Source organism: Myotis lucifugus, unplaced genomic scaffold (genome assembly GCF_000147115.1).
Source record: "Myotis lucifugus unplaced genomic scaffold, Myoluc2.0 scaffold_1118, whole genome shotgun sequence".
NCBI classification, from domain to species: Eukaryota; Metazoa; Chordata; class Mammalia; order Chiroptera; family Vespertilionidae; genus Myotis; species Myotis lucifugus.
Window position 1 is genome coordinate 79,362 of NW_005872166.1, and position 16,770 is coordinate 96,131.

The following is a 16,770-nucleotide window of genomic DNA, read 5'->3' on the forward strand; positions in this document are numbered from 1 at the left end:
GGTGCTTGTGGTCGGTGGTGGCACTTCAACGCGCTCAGGCCGAGCTGGCACCTTGGAGAGGCCGGGCCTGCCTGTGTCACAGCCTGCCCTCCTCGGCGCCCTCAGGGCTTCCACACGCACCTGGCACACGAGTGTGCACGGCGCCTTCTCTTTCTCATCTCTTCCTGGTGAGCACTCGCTGTGCGCAGCTGCCTCCGCCTTCTCCCGTGGCATCCGCAGTGTTGGGGGCCTTCCCGGGGCTGCTCGAGGTTACGGGCGGAGGAGGGGTGTCCTGGACTCTTTCTGGCTCCTGGCCATCGGAGACCATCCTGCCCCTGTGCCCGGTCCTGGCTGGAGGCACACGGAGTCGGAGTGAGGCTGGAGCACCTGGGCACAGAAGGCCGCGCTGGCATCGCCCTGGGAGGTCCTCCAGGCCAGGCCCCTTCTCAGCAGCTGCACGGGGTGAATACCCGGGACCCTGCTTCTCCCGTCCATGTCTCCGTGGAACTGGTTGTGCCCGTGTGGCTGAGAGCACAGTCCCTGACCAGGGTGGGGACGTGGGGCTCGATGAGCATTAGAGTTTGGAGCCACAGATGGGAGGTTGAATGTCCGTCAGTGGGGCCACGCCTCAGCCCAGCACCCACTGTCCCCAGGGCCCCATGGGAGCCTGCTGGGCTCATCTCACCTGGCCAAGACGCCCAATGTGTCACCAGTGGCCCCTTCAAGGACCACAGCCTTAGGGCCGGTGGCTGCAGGGGGCCGGGCGTCGTCTGTTGCTGATCAGGTGCAGTGCACCAGGCCCCTCCCCACACACCTGTCCTCGCTCACCCGGACGCCCCAGCCAGAAATGCCTGGGCTGCCTGCCACTGCCCAGGCCCCCATGCGAGGCTCCCACCCAGTGGCCCTGCCTGGGCAGCCGACAGACTTTAACTGGGTGTGGAGGCTCAGCGCTCAGCAGCCAATAGGGACTGGGGTCCTTGGGGCTCCAGGGACGGGGCAGCAGGAACCAACCTCTTCCCTGACCCCCAGCCTTGAGCTCTCCTGGAGGCTCCGAGTGGACATGGAGACCTGCACTGACCTCTGCCTCCCCCAGCCCCACGGGGAAGGGGCTAGGCAAGAGGGGGGAATGGGAGCCCCGTCCTACTGACCAGCCTGGGCTTGGGGAATGGCCAGCCCAGCATGTGGTTCTCATTGTGGGTGTGATGGCTCCTCCTGTGGGTTCTTCCTCCCCCATCCCCCAGTGCACAAACCCAACCAGGCCCCAGCGCCCCTGGGCTGAACACAGGGCCCACAGGAGCTGCCACAGCTCTGCCAGGGCAGGGAGCCAACAGCCAAGGTCACCAGGCCATTGGGTTACACGGCCACTCCACCCCCTGACTGCTGGGCACTCTGTCCATTCACTCTTGCCACCAGAGTGACCACAGTGGTGACCACACAAAGTTCTCACCCTCCCATGGGGACGATGTCCTGGGGTCAGAGTCCAGCTGATGAGAGCTGGGAGGATGTGGGCCACTGTGGAGAAATGGGCGGGGTGACAGGGCCGTGGGGGCGGGACCCACAGCAGCGCACTGGAGGCTGGGTCTGCTCAGGGGACAGCGGGCTCAGTGGGACATGGGCCCTGGCCACCTGCTGGGGGAGGGGTGCCCCGGTGCCCAGACACAGCAATGCCCAGCAGGCACTCACGGCACCTCCAAGTAGGAGACTCCCCCAGGCTCAGCATTTGACCCACCTCTGGGAGAGAGTTGTAGGGGCTCCTTGAGGGGGAGCAGGCCTTGTCCTGGGGGGTCTCAGTCAAGGCTCAGAAGAGCTGGGGAGCCCCCTGAAGGGCTGTGGTTTAAGCACCCCACTAGGAGCACAGAAGGTCAAACCCACCCGAGCCCACCTGTGGGTACGGCGGTGAGAGCGGTGTCTGCAGCCACTGGTGGAGGGGAAGGGAGAGGCCGGCGAGGAGACAAGTGAGGGGGCCGGTAGGGGCAGGTGAGGGCGCAGCCTGGTCCGACTGGCCCGCCAGGCCAGCTAAGCACCCTCTTTGTGACCCAGGAGCCAAGAGCCGCTGCTCCCACCCATCACGTCATCTCTGCGCCTGGCTGCCCAGGGCTGGTTTCCCCTGCAGCTTCCAGGCCCTTCCATTTGCTGAGACACTCATCACTTGGACTGGAAAGCTGGCGCCCAGCCCTGAGCTGGGCTGCCCCGTCCTGGTGACCAGACCTCAGGGTGCTGCAGGGGACTGTGCCCAGGGCAGACGGCCAAGCCAGGGAGGCATGGCCAGCCGCTCAGATGGGGACGCTGAGGCCGGAAGCCCCGACTCCCACCGAGATGGAGGTGGCCTCTCCCTGGCCTCCACTCAGCCTGCCCAGGCCTCGCCCCAAGCTGGGCTGGCCCTGCCCCAGGACCTCCTCTCGCCCTGCCCTCCCAGCGCCCCCTCCTCCCTGTGCCTGGGCAGAGGGGGCAGGGCCCGTTCTGTTCTGGCCCCACCAAGCTGCAGCCCCCAGGGGACAGAGGCCCAGCTCACACCAGATGTACAGGTCAGGGGGCAGGCGAGGGGAGGAGCTGGGAGGGCCACTTCCTGGAGCAGGGCCTCCCCAGAGACAGCCAGGGAGGGGGCCCTTCCCCTGCTGTGGGGATGGGAGCTGTGTGTACAGGGGCCTGGGGGATACGCTGGAATAACCAGGAGGGACAGAGCAGGTGAGGGCCTGCTGCTGAGGGGGAGTGGCCAGTGCCCCGGGATGTGGAATTAGCTGAGAACAACGCCCTTGACCCTCAAGGACAGAGAGGAGCCACTGCCCTGTGCCTGGCCTCCATGTGGGATTGCTCTGCTCCTGGAGCTGTAGCCGCATGAGCCCCACACGGGCCCTCACCAACCTCGGCCCTCGGCTGATTTGGGATCTGTTCCTCCCCAGGGGGTTTAGCTGCTGGGCCCAATGAGACCTGACATTAGCTGCCATGGACCAGAGTCCCCTGGCCCTTAACAGAGCAAGGAGGGAGCCTCCGCCCCGGGGGACTCGGGTGTTCAGAGTGCTGGGCAAGGCAGGGCCCCCACGGAGCCGGTGCCCTGGAGGGTGGGAGGGGCTTCAGGGTGCGTGGGGACGAGGAACTTGGAGCAGGCTCCTGGGAGAGGGGACATTGTGTTTGGACAGTGGTCAGTCCCTGCCGTCCAGGGCTGGCCATCCAGGGGCAGAGAGGGATGGTAAGTGTGTAAGCAAACAATGAAGTGGACAGCGAGGGAAGAGTTGCATTGACAACTCATTGTAGGTTAAAGGTCTAGTACCGAGCTCTTCAAAACCAGTGAGAGAAAGTCCAGCCACAGGTTCCCAAATAGGACATAGAACAGGTACCTCATGGGACATGGGACGTGGCAGTGCAGTCCCACTGGGACGAGGAGACAGCACGTGAGCTGGCCCAGCGGGGCCGTTCCCACCCCCACACGGATGTGAGTCACACGCGTATGGCTCGGGGCCTGGGTGCTGTGGGGAGAGCACTCTCCCAGCTGCGGCTGTGAACCCCTGCAGCTCACTGTGGGGAGCTGCGCCCCCGATCGGCCCAAGGGCAAGCCCCAGGCTGAGCCACTGTAAAAGCAGTGGGCAGGCACAGGGGGACTGGGCAGGTGAGGAGTGGGGTGACCATGGCAGCCTCCTGCAGACACCAGGTGCTGACGTCACCAGGGCACTGGGAGTAAAGACAGAACGAGGCCGGCCGGTGTGGCTCAGGAGCTAGTGTGGGCTGGGGCACCAGAGGGCTCCGGCACGATTTCCAGGAAAGTGCCCGAGTTTCAGGTTGGATCCCGGCCCTGGTCGGGGTGCGGGCCAGAGGCAACCAGTTGCTGTGTCTCTCCCATCGTTGTTTCTCTCTCTTACCCTCCCGCCCTCGCTTCTACTCTCTCTGAAAAACCAATGGAAAAAATATTCTTGGATGAGGATTAACAACAACAAAAGAACCGTGTCTGCGCCCGTGTGGGAGAGAAGGTGATTGATGCTTGTGTTCATAAACAGGAGACGCACTGGCTGCTGGGGTGCAGCTGCTGAGGGTGCTGGTCTAGCAACGCTGGCAGGGACACCCGCTGGTCTGCAGAGGACGGCAGTGAGCAGCAGGCGGCCGGCGGCCGGGTGGGAGATCGGGGTGCAGCAGCAGAGCTGACTACTGCTCTGGCCGCGGTGCCCAGGTCTGAGGGTTAGGGACACTGCTGGGCTGATGCCTTCCTGTCAGGGCCACTAGGCCAGGCGACCAGGCTCGGTGCCCGTGACCCAGGCTGGCCTGAATGCCGGGTGCCGGGGGAGAGGCTGCGGGGCAGCGGGGGAGCAGTGCTGGTCATGGGGTCCGAGGTCCTCCGGGGGCTGGGCGCCAGCCCAGCACACCAGATGGCTCTTTTCACGCAGGAGCGCTGGCTGCCAGAGCGGAAAGCCCTGAAGAGCTCGCAGCTGGCCTGGCTCAGCGCTCCCTGGGGTTGTTTTTGCTGGAAGACAATTCCACAAGCCCCGTGGGCCTGGCCGGGAGCACCAGGCGCCTGGTGGATTCGGACCTGCCTCCTTGGAGCCTCTCTTTGGGCCTGAAGGCAGGGAGGCTGGGCCCAGGCTGGGTCGGGGCTGAGGTTATGGGGGGGTGGCAGGGGGAGCTTCCTTGCTGCTCTGTCCCCTGCTCAGGACTGTCCCCAACTTCCTGTCCAGGGCCCAACCTGTACTCACTCAGTGTCCCCACGGCCTTGAACCCCCAGATTGAGGGAGAGAGCTGAGGGCAGTGGCTGCTGAGTTCCTTTAACGACCAGAGAGGCAGCCTGGTGGAGGCAGGTGGCTGGGCTGGGCCTGGGACTAGGCCTGTGGTCCCCCGTCTCCCCACCAGCACCACTGCCCTGCCCTCCCCGCCCCCCCCTGGCTCTGCCCAGGGAACTGCCTCTTCGCTGCAGCACCAGGGCTCATGCTTTGTTCTTGGGGATGCAGGGCCCCGAGCAGGGTGTGCCAGGCCCTCGGCAGTCTCGGCCCAACATCTGCCCACCAGGAGTCGCCCTCTGCCCAGTGAGCTCCCGTGTCACCTGCTAAAGGTGTGTCCTCCACGGACTGTGCCCTGCATCTCGAGCAGTGGGTGGTGCCTGGGAGGGAACCGTCCGGCTGAGGACGGCGCAGGCCGAAGTGGCCCGTCTAGTTGATGGATGAGTGAGCACAGCCACAAATCCAGGCCACACCAGGGCACAGGAGGGCAGAGGTCAGGAATGGAGTGGGGGGCACATGGGGCTCGGGGGCATCCTGAGGCCATGGGGTACAGGGCGGGTTCAGGGGGTCAAGGTGCTCCCACGCACAAAGGCTCTGCTCGGTGCCAACAGGGCTTCGGCGGGGCCATGACCGCAGTCGGCTGTGTCAGAAGACGGAACGGACTCGCCTGGAGCTGCTCTAGGACCGGCCGCTGTGAGAGCAGGTGAGCCACTGGCCAGGCTGGAGCTCAGCCCCCTGCCCACTAGTAGCCCCCTCCACGAGGCCCCCTCCGCCTGCTGGCACCCCTTCCGCAGCAGTGCCCAGGCACGAGGCCCCCTCACATGAGGGTGGGGACCACTGCCCTGCAGTGTCCCAGGGCTGCCCGCTCCAGCCCCCGAGGCCACGAGAGCCAGCACGGAGACCCAGGGTCCTGTGAGACAAAGCACTAAAAGGCTGGGCGTGCCGGCTCTTTCTGGGATTTTTATTTCTTTAAAATAATTCATACAAATGGTTACAGTCACGAACATGATTTTAACCAAAATACTGCTAGCCTACCACATCAGCAGGATGGCACCGCACAGGCCAGAGCCGCGCTCGCACCCCTGGGACAGCGCCGAGGGCCAGCACTGCTGCTCCCGCCTGCTGCTATGTCGCGGTGCCGTCTTCATTTGGAACGGGGGTTCATGCCAAAATTAGGAAAACAGCCTTGGTTTTGTTCTCTAAATTATTCTAAAAATAAGACAAGCAGATAGAAAACAATGCACTGTGTGGCATAGAAAGAAAACGGGAAGGATCCATAGTCCTGAGAAGTTTGCCAACTGCCGTGCACGGCACGTTCCGCAGAGAAGGAGCGACCGAAGGGCTGCTGACGCCCTCGGCCTGGTGGTGACAGCTAAGCAAACAAATCCTTGGTGATGTTCTAAAGGCTGCACACAGACAAGGACATTCATGATAGAATTAACTACGAACTTCTTTTGCTTAACGAGACGCAGAAACACGGGGCAGCACGGGCCCTCAGGACGGGACTAGTCAACGCGGGGAGGCCGGCGCCACCTCCGCTGCTGGGCGCCGGGACAGTCTCTGGAGTGCCACCGCCACCCAAGGGCGCCTCCTCCGCTGGCGCCTGTCCGAGGCCCGGCCACCAGCACCGAGGCTGCAGAGCTCCGCCCGCGCTACAACTGGTCACTCGAATGGTCTCTATCCGCCTCGGGCTTGACGGTTTGGCCGGGAGAAGGGGCGTGGGGCGGGTGGGACACCGGGGGCAGGCCGTGGGACAGGGACATGGCGCTGGGGACAATGCCTTCAACAGCGGCCGGGATGCCGCTGGGAGCCACGCCCACCACGCCCGGGGGGTACCTGCTAGGAAAAGAGGGAGGCCACCATGAGCCCAGTGGCAGGGCAGGGTGCTGCACCCTAAACTGTCTGCTGAGAGGACCCCGCCCGGGCCCCCTCCGCCTCCCCATACCCTGACCCCCCTCGGCCTCCCCGTACCCTGCGCCCCCCGCCTCTGCCTCCCCATACCCTGACCCCCCTCGGCCTCCCCGTACCCTGCGCCCCCCGCCTCTGCCTCCCCATACCCTGGACCCTGCTCCCAGCATGGCCTCCACCCACATGGTCTTGTTCCCACCCAGCCTGAAGGCCACCCTCCTCAGGCTCTAACTCCCGACCTTTGTGTCTACCGGGTCCATGGGAGCACCGACATCCAGGCCCAGGGCCCGCTGAGCCCCTCCCCCCCGAGAGCCGTCCCCCAGACCTGTGTCCCTGACCACTGTCCAGTGCCCGCTCACCTGTAGGCGGCCCCGTTGAGCTCGGGGTGCACGACGGCCGGGTCCATGCTGGCCCAGGGGGCAGCGGCGGCCAGGTGGTCCTTGTTGACACAGTTCTTCAGGCTGTCGGGGACCCGGCCTGGGCGGCAGGGCATGGGGAGGACGGTGTCCGTGTTACACAGCTGCCACTGGGGGCCCCAGCAGAGGCAGCTCGGTCGAGAACACGGGTCCCCCAGCCAGGCCTCCCTTCCTCCTGGCTCCCCTCAGCATGGGGGTGCCGTCGGTCTCGTCACCCCCACCCTGTCCACTAGGCCCAGGCCAGGCTGACAAGTGTTGTCTGACTTACAAGGCTGGCAATGGGTGACACCTCAGCTGAACCCCAGGGGTGACAGGGAGGGAGGGTCATAAGGGAGGCGCGGGAGAAGGCCTGGGCTGCCCGTGCTCGACCAGAGGGAAGACCAGGCCGACCTCCCCAGCCTCGGCCTTGATGTCCCCCCAGGGCGGGTCCCTCTGGCTCCCTGCCCAGGGCCAGCACGGGACGGATTCAGCTGAATGAGAGGCGGAGGTGCTCCCACCCGGGTCTCCTGGTGAGTGCTCACCTCAAAGAGCCTCAGAGGGACCCCGGGCCCTGCTGGTGCCCCACCCAGCCCACCTGTGATGGCTCTCCGGATCTCCCGGGCCGCCTCCTCGCGCATCTCGATGGACGCCTGCTCGCTATACCAGGCCGCGTGGGGGGTGCAGATCAGGTTGGGGGCATCCTTCAGGGGGCCCTGGCTGAAGCTAGGACAGCAGAGCGCAGGTCAGAGCCACAGCCCAGCACCCACCCTCCATCAGACCCAGGGGTCCTCAAGGCAGTCACACCTGTCCACGGGCTCCCGACGGCGGGGGGCGGGGCCTCGCCTGGAGGGAACACTGGTCCCAGGAGCTTCTGGCTCTCAGACCCCAGGCCCTCCTGGCACCACCGTTTCCAGGGCACCACCCTCCCAGGCCGGCCTGTGCCGCAGACTGGCTTCTTGGCTGTGGGGCCTCTGGACATTGCCACATGGGGGCCGGCCACCTGGCACACCTGGGCGACCCGTCAGCACTGTGCCTTGAGAGCTGTCCTGGCCCAGGTGCTATGCCGGCCGCCCGCCTGCTGAGACTTGGCCGGGCCTGGGGGGAAGGTCCTCCTGGAGCAGGGTCATGGGCTGGACACGGAGCCGTTACACCCCTGCCCTCGGACGGCTGGCCGCTGGAGGCTGCGGCCTGGAGGTGCATGTGGGCACCGGGCCTCACGTCATGGGTGCTGATGCCAGCTAGTGAGGGGCCTGAGCCTGGAGAGGGAGTGCCCGGCGGGGAGAGGCGCCGTCCTGGGACCACCCAAAGCCCCGCCAGGAGTCACCTGAAGGGCTCCGACTCGTGCACGTCCAGGGCCGCGCCGCGGATCCGCCCCTCCTTCAGGGCCTGGGCCAGCGCCTTCTCGTCCACCAGGCCGCCCCGGGCTGTGTTCACCAGGAAGGCTCCTTGTCGCATCTGGAAGACACCAAACAACACCCAGAGCAAGTCACCCCAGGCCGCCTCACTACCCTGCTGCTGGGAGGGGGGCAGGAGGGCCCTTTGGCACTTCCCAGACAGGCACCAGGCTTGCCGGCTCTGCCGGTGAGGCTGGGGCTGTGCCGCCGCGGGCTCAGCCTGTGTGGTCCCCCCACCACCACACCACCACGTGGGGGCAGCCCCGGTTCCAGCCCTGCCGGGTGCAGGGCAGCTCAGGACACACTGGGTGAGCGTGTGGGTTGCCCAGGGCCAACATTCTGCTGTGATGTAAGCCTCCACCCTCGGGCGGCCCCAAGACCCTCCGGTCCCTGTGTCCACCCCATTTGTGGGGAACTTGACACCAAAAGCTCCGCGGCTTCACCTCTGCCACAGGCCTCAGCCTTTTAGGAGCTTCTGGTGGGGAAAGTCCAAAGCAGGCTGTGCGGGGAAGGGCGCTGGCCCTGGGACCAGCGGGGACCAGCTAGCAGGGGCCTCTGTCGCTCACTGTGCATGCCTTGTGCTGGCAGAGCGGGCCCTCCGCCTGGCCCCCGCCCTGCCCCCCGGCCCTGACCTCTGACCCCGCCCGCCCACCTGCTTGACGGTGAAGTCGTTGACCAGGTGGTGGTTGTGCTCGTTGAGGCCGCAGTGCAGGCTCACGCAGTCGCTGTGGAACAGCAGGTCCTGCAGGGTGCTCACCCTCTGCAGCCCCAGGGCCCGCTCGGTGCCGTCCGGCAGGTAGGGGTCGTAGAAGAGCACGTTGAAGCCAAAGGCCTTGGCCCTCAGCGCCACCGCCTGCCCGACACGACCTGGGGGGAGACCGGCGTCACCTCGGCCAGGGCCCCCTGCCTCAGTGCAGAGGGCTCAGCGTGGGAGCAGACCCTCTGGGCTCCAAGGCTTCTGCCCCCCGATACTGAGCATGGGGCCCCCCACTTGGCCGTGCAGGGGCTGGAGGCAGCCCACAGGGAGCACACATGGACGCTCAGTGGACACGAGGGGGCAGCGCACGGGGTGGGGCTGAGGGTCCGGCCTGCCCCGTGTGTGTGCTGGGCCAGACGCCACCCACCCCAGGACAGGCGCTGCGTGAGCCGGCGGGTGAATGAAGGACCGTACGGCAGCGGGAACACCTTCCTCCCCCCACAGCCGCTGCTGGGGACAAGCCCTGGCGGGCAAAGTGGCGAAGGGACCTCAGGGCCACCTGGCCCTCATCTGAGGGCCACGTCCACTCAGCCATTACCACAGGCAGGGAGGGCAGCAGGGCGAGCGTGCGTGTGGCCTGAGGGCACCTGTGTGATGTCTATGTGGGGCCCGTGGCTGGTGTTCCTGGGCACACAGGCCCGCACAACCTCGGGCGGAGCCCCCTCCACCCCTCAGCGCCTCTGGGTGGGGGACCTCATCGTCGGTGAGGGCAGAGGTGGACTCACCTAGTCCGATGATGCCCAAGGTCTCCCCACGGATCCTGGCGGCCCCAGAAGCCACTTCCCGGATCTGCTCGACGCTCTGGACGCGAGTGCCTTCCCGCAGCGCCTGGTGCAGCCAGGTGGTCCTGCGGTACAGGTTGAGGATGTGGCACATGGTGGAGTCGGCGGTCTCCTCCACGGACGCCGCCGGCACATTGCAGACAGCGATGCCTGGGGACACAAGACAGCTGGGTGGTCACCACGGCCATCCCAGTGCTTCGCCCGTGAGAGCCAAGGACATGCCCCCAGGCCACCATGTGGGGAAGCCGCCCACTGGGCGGACGGAGGCGACGGGACAATTGGACACCTGGGCCCTGGCTGGACCGCCTGCTCCTCCACCTTCCAGGAAGGGGTCGTGGTCAGGGAGGAATCTGGAACCAGCCACACAGCCACACACCTACAGGTCTCACTCCTGTCTTCTGGGCTCCCCGGGCCAATGGAGGCTTCGTCTTAGAGAGATGGGCCCCCCTCTCATCCCCACAGCCCCCCATGGCCATCCTCCCATCCCCTGAAGCCTGTGCCCCCATGTCCCCGTCCTCCCAGCCTGACCGGGTCCCCTTAGCAGCAGAGTGACCCTGGAAAGCGAGCTGGCTCAAGTTTCTCCATGCAAGCCTCGGTCCCCACTTCTCTCCACGTGGCCCTCACCCACCCTGGTGGGTTCCACCATGAGGCAACGCTGCTCCTATGTCCTAGGACCTCGGATCTGCCCCAGTGGCTCCATCCCCCTCCCTGAGCCCTGGCCCTCACCCTCCTCCCCGGCAGCCTGCATGGCGCACCCCTTGTCTCCCATCGACCGTCTCCCTGACGAGGAGGCCCCCGGTGGCTGGGTTGGGGCCGGGCACACAAACAGCTGCATGAGGACCCAGGAAGGGCCACACCCCAACTCCCTGGGAAATGCAGGAGGGGGTGCAGGGAGGCCAGGTGGGAACCAAGCTGCTGCCCATCCGAGAAGGGGCAGCAGGTCCCAGGACTTCTGCATCCCCACCGGCCAGGCCTGCGGGTGACAGCAGGGCATGCCCAGACTGTCCCTGGCTAACGGTCAGCCCAGCTGTGCAGGGACAGGTCCCAAGGACACCAGCTCGGAAAGTGTCCAGGCCGCAGCCCACCTGCAGGTGCCGCCCCAGAGACACGGCCGCGGGAGGTGTCAGCAGTGACCCCAGGACCTGGGGGGAGGGGTGCCGGCTATAGCCTCGGGTCTGCTTGGGTGTGACCAGCACAGGAAGGGGAAGAGACAGCAGAGCATCGAGGAAAGGGCAGGCAGCCCAGCAGGGTGCAGTCCACATTAAATCCGCTTCACGGTCCTGTGCACATGTGTGCACGTAGTCACACGTGTGCACACACTCATGCATGTCCTAACTCACAACACACACTGCCTTTCCAGCGTCTCCTGGACGGGGCGTGTGAAACCCAAGGACACTGGCCGCCGGCCCCAGGGAGTGTGGGAAGCTGAGGCCGAGTGCCAGCTGCCCCGACAGCACAGGCGCGGGCCAGGGTGCGGGCAGCACTGGAGCCTGCACGTGCCGGGGGGCCGACCACGTGGGGCCCCATGACGCCAGCTCACAGGCCACCTGCAGCCAAGCCGCGGGGGCTGCAGCAGGAGGCTTGCTGTGAAGCAGAAGCCGGCACCGCACAGAACGTGGGGAGGTCACTCCAAGGACACCCGGCGGACGGCAGAGAGAAAGGGCCCCTCCTACCTAAGTCCCCGGCCGACTTGGTGTCGATGTTGTCAAAGCCGCTGCCGATCCGGACAATTATCCGGAGGGCTTTGAACTTCTCCAGGTCCTCCCGGGTCAGCGTGATGGTGTGGTACATGAGCGCGCCCACCGCCTCGTTCAGCACCTGCGGCGAGGACAGCGGCCGTGAGTGCCTGGCCTAACACGGGCAGAGGCCCCGTGGACACCGCCCCTCAGCCCCGCCCTGGCTGGGCCCCCAGGGGCCCCGTAGCTTCCTGTGTGCACAGCAGGCCTTCGGGTCAGAAGCCACCTGAGCCGACCGGGTGCCTCAGCCAGGAAACCCGGGGTCCCTGCCCCCCACCAGCATGGGAAGGGCAGGCACGGGCACCAGACGCCAAGATGGAGAATGCTGAGCACCGGAGGACACCGCGTCCAGCGCCCAGACCCCCGCGGCACCAAAGCCACAGGACGGCGTGTCCCCCGAGGGCTCACTGCTTTCCTTGCCAAACCACGGACAGGAGCACAAACCTCCCCACAGGCAGGGCCGGCACGGCTGCCCTCATGCAGAGCCAGAGCCAGAGCCAGCACACCTGGCTCCTCAGGGGGCCCCTCGTGGTCGAGGAAGGCATCGGGCCCAAACCCTAGGGTTGGGTTCTGGGGGAGAAGCGCTCTGGCAACAGCCAGATGTAGGCGGATGACACACAACGTCCCATCTCCAGGCTCCAGGGCAGAGGCCACGGACCTGGGCCACCGCTCCGAGAAGGGCCGGAGGCACTGGTACGACTAGGACGTGCGGTCGCTGGGGGACAGGGCTTGTCCTTCCCTCAAGGACGGAGCAGGGGGCCCTGCAGCCAAGGACACCCAAGTCGCTGAAACACAGTGGCCGGTGGAACCCTGGGCTGCTGTCCGCCCTGCAGGCCGAGCCTTCTAGACAGCAGGGAGGCCACCTGACCTGGGCGCCCAGGACAGGGAGGCCGAGGCTCCCATGCGCCACGTGTGAGCCGAGGGAGAAGCCTGTCGCACCCAGGAGAGCCTGGACGTGGGACCCGTTAGGTGGGCGAGCAGAGTGGGTTTCCACGTGTGGGAGGCAGGGCTAACTGCCCACCTCCTCCTCCCACAACAGCCTCGGCTATCGCTGGACAGACAGCCAACCAGAACACAGACAGTTCCCTTGGGGCCTGGACCCTGGTCCTGCAGGCACCGGGCTGGCCAGGACTTGTGAGATAAAGGGAGTGGCCTGCTCCTGCCCGGGGTCTGGGACCAGCTCCTGGAGGCAGGGCAGCAGCTGAGTGGGTGTGTGGCTGACCTGCTGGGTACCCGCCCCAGGCAGCGGGGGTCAGGGGATGTCAGGCAGCACAGGCACAGACCTCTGGTGCCAGGATGGACGTGGTGTGGGAGGGGAGGGCCCTGTGTGACAGCAGAGTAGCAGCCAGTGCCCATGGGGCAGAGGGGACAGGAGGGCGTGGGGAGGTGGACACGGCTTAGGCAGTGAGCGTGGCGAAGGCCACAGGGGGGAAGGGGTGGGGGAGGGCTTGGCCGGTAGGACCCAGGAAGCCCCCTCTGGACTCCCTCTGCTGTGTGAACTGGGGGGGCAGCCACAAGAGCTGGTGAGGAGGGACTGTGGCAAGTTGAGGGTGGGCAGATTGGAGGGTGTCCGCTGTGGGCAGGCACAGCCGTGCCCCAGAAATGGAGGTGGACCCATCGATGGAGCCTGAGGAGCAGCAGCCCCGGCCTCGGAGACGCGAGAGGCCGGCAGAAGCAAGGCCTTGTGCAGGGCTGGGTGGGGCCCACGTGGCCTCTCGCCAGGATGAGGCTCAGCTGCAGACAGGCCAGGCCGACACCCTGGAAGCACAGCCGCACGCAGGCCTAACCCTGAGGCTTCACCGGCAGTGAGGGCTCCGTCCCGGCGAGGGCGGCCCAGTGGCCTGCCTCCTCCCACTGTTGGGCGCTCGGCTGCGTCCAGTGCTTGTCCATGTCCTTGGTGTCCTCCCCCGAACTGGCCGCACAGCGCTAGACACTAAATGGGAAACGATGGATGCGAATTGCCATCCAGGATTCTAGCTTCAGCTTGCACTGCCGAGTGTGACCTGCCACATGTGTCTTGTAAGTTATCCTCCCCCGTCCTAGTCCTCTTCCTCGCCTATTTTTAATCACCTGGCGCCAGGTGCAGGCTCAGAATAAGGGCTGCGACGCTACTCAGAGCCGCTCCCGCCCCAGCCGGAGGAGGGAGGCCACGCTCCAATGCAGAAGCAAGCCCACAGCAGGGTCCGTTCCGCCCAGGGACCATCACGGCCGTGCTGTCTGGCCTCCAGGCCACTCTCCGTGCAGGTTCCCACAGCTCCTGTGGTTGCAGAGTAGCTGCGACACCCGGATATCGTGTCACCTCCCGGGAGGAAGTCTGCAGGCCCCGGGACCGAGTCTGTCCCTGGGACCTGCCGCCGCCCAGAGGTGCCCAGGCCAATGTCCATTCAGGCCCCTCCCCTGCAGCTGTGTGACCAGTGACTTAACTCGGTGCCTCAACCCCAGAACGGGTGACACAGGTCCCACGCGCAGAGCCTCTGAGCACGGTCCATGGCAGCAGGGCCCAAAGGTGCCATTCGGGCACCGTGGCAAAGCCAGGGTTTGATGGGCACCGGCACAAGCTTTGGGGGCTTCTTTCCATTTCCCTGGTCTCCCAAGTCCACATACACAGGCAGGGCCCCTCTGAGGCCTTCCAGAAGGTTCCACAATGAGCAGCCACATGCAGGACCAGCATGGATGCTTCAATTTCTCCTGGCAAGAGCTCAGCTGCCTCGGGCCACAGCCCCTCGTGTTCCCACAGCAAGCGGTGCCCAGCGCCTGGGGTGGGGGTGTCCCCTGCTGGCTCGCGGTTCCAGGGCCTGGAGCATCGGCCGTGTCCGGGGGTCCTCCCCGCTGCAGGTCCTGCCAACCCCCGCATCTCCCCTGCCTGGGGCACTTCCACTTGCCGTCCAATCAGACGGCCTCTACTACCCCGTTTCCTGCAGGACGGGCTGTCCTGGTCTCAGGGCAGCAGGCGTGTCCCCGCCACGGTCCTCCAGTGCCCACGGACCAGGGACCTCGGACAGCACCCAGGCCTTTGCCCACTGACTGGAGGCCACTCCGTCCCCTTGGGAGGGCTGTTTCCCGTCTCTGTCCCACCCTCTCAGCTCGGACGCGCCTCCCAGCAGTCCCCCGGCCGCCACGACAAAGTGTTTCTGCACTTTCCTGGACTTCCCTCCTCTCTGCCCGGCCCAGTGCCTTCGTCCTGGGACTGGCTCCCGGTGAGGTCAGCACCCACCAGCCCCGATGGACGCAGCGTCTGGGCGCCCAGCTTCCTCTCGCCGTTCCCTCCTCCTCCGCAGGAAGCCTGTGCTGCACAAGCAGTTCCATCCACGTGCCGTCCAGCAGCTGCCAAGCACCCACTGCAGCTGGGCTGGCCCTTGGTTTTGCCGGTGCCACCACCCCCGGTGCTGGTCGAGCCTGGAACTCGCGTGGAGTGCAGGCGCCTTTCCGCACACACTGTGGTGGTGACAGCCTCCTTCCGCAGCACTTAGAGGAGGCTGATATCCAGCCGCTGTGAGGGGACGGGGTTCCCCACCCAGTGACACGGCAGCCACTGTCCCCGCCTCGCACAGCCTTGCGGGCGGCCAGGAGCCTGTGTCAGCCCCACGCTCTGGAGCTGGGCTCCTGTCTTGTTCCCGGGCATCCCCGTCCTGAGGGCGGCGGAGGCCCCAGCCGTCACGTCTGGGTTCCAGCAGAAAGAGGGACGGTGCTCTGCACGCAACGCCGCTGCCCTTGCCCCGCCCGCCCCCCGGGAAAGAAGTGCTGCCCAGGACTGTCCACTGGGGACACGCCAGAGGGCAGCCGGTCACAGCACTCCTGGGCCGGCGGCCTCTCCTCTCTCATCCTTGCCATCGTCTTCTGGCTCCTCTGGACTGTCCTGCCCACTTTCCCATGAACGTTTCGTGTCCACCCCTTTTAATGGCCAGCTCTTCCTGGGCAAGCCGTCCTCCTGGCTGAGGGTGCTCCCTGCACAGGCAGCAGGCACGTCAGAGCTGAGGACGCTCCTCCGGGAGGTGGACGCCAAGGGCAGAGGTGCCGTCTGTCCATCGCCGGGTGGGGCGGGGCTGTCATGCTGAGGGCCCGGCCCGGCCCTGCCCAGGGCTGTCACTGGCTCCCATGGGATGGGATTCACTTGCTGAGTTGGTTCTGGTCAGTTACAACTTTAGAAGAAGCATCTGTTTGGTCTTAGTATTCAAACTTACTGGCAAAACTTGTTTGACTCCTGCCGATGACTTTTTTAAATCTCCCATCTGCGTCTCTTTCGTCCCATGAACTGTTTTTTTAGGGATGTCTTTCCAGCTTGAAAGTTTGAGGGTTCACGAGTGGCCAACACTGCAGAGGGTACCTGTCCCCAGCCAGCTCCCTCGGGACGATCTCGCCCACTTTCCAACTGCCCTGCCCGTGTGCCTGTGCGCCCAGCTCCGGGATTTGACCACCTGTCACTCGAGCAGCCACATGGACACAGGACTGGGCCGCCAGCACCACAGACATCGCCTGTCAGCATCTCATCGCTGGAGAGACCAGCAGGGCACCACCCACCCTCAGACGTCAGCCTTGCCCCCGCACCGTGGCCCTCGCGCCTTCTGCAGGTGGGCAGGTCTCTGGGCAGCTCTCTCCCTTTGCAGCCTCCGTCGCCCGGGGGAGGGACATTGTGTCTCAGGGCAGGAGCCAGGAGTAAGGCTGCCGGGAACCTTCCTGCCCGTGAGCTGTGTTTCTCTGGGATAAAACCCAAAAGTGTGGCCGTGGGTGTGACAGGCAGGTGCCAGCCTATCGGGAAACCACAGGTGTCTTCCTGGGGCCGCACCGGCCTCGCCGCTGGCCCTGGGCACCGTGAGCCGCGTCTCCGCAGGTGTCTGGCCCCCCCGTCATTCGGAGACTCCGTTAGAAGCGTGTGGGTGCCACAGCGACCCCTCTCCCCACCCATGTCCTCGTCCTGGCCCCTCCTACCCACGGAGTCCTCCCATTAGCTGGGCTCTTTCAGATCTGGATCCTCTGCAGCGTTTACCCAAATCTGCTGCCACTTTCTAAGCTACCAGTTCCTTATCCCGCTCACGCTTGTTCTCCGTGGCTATGGCTGTGGCTGTGCTCGCGGCCTGGGTCTCCGCTCAGCAATCCTCTCCTCCGCTGCCTGCCACCTGGG

The 16,770-nt window shown here is 65.8% G+C and overlaps 1 protein-coding gene across 1 annotated transcript; it reads right to left on the reverse strand.

Moving 5' to 3' along the window:
• Positions 1–5,619: 5,619 nt before the first annotated feature.
• Positions 5,620–16,121, reverse strand: CTBP1 (C-terminal binding protein 1). The gene is made up of 9 exons (XM_023748074.1): positions 15,976–16,121; positions 14,866–15,118; positions 11,589–11,733; positions 9,859–10,065; positions 9,029–9,243; positions 8,307–8,437; positions 7,578–7,705; positions 6,947–7,064; positions 5,620–6,518 (listed from the first exon to the last, which is right to left on the reverse strand). Exons 1-9 carry the CDS (start codon positions 16,119–16,121, stop codon positions 6,332–6,334), a joined length of 1,530 nt encoding a protein of 509 aa, XP_023603842.1. The 3' UTR covers positions 5,620–6,331.
• Between the last annotated feature and the right edge of the window lie 649 nt (positions 16,122–16,770).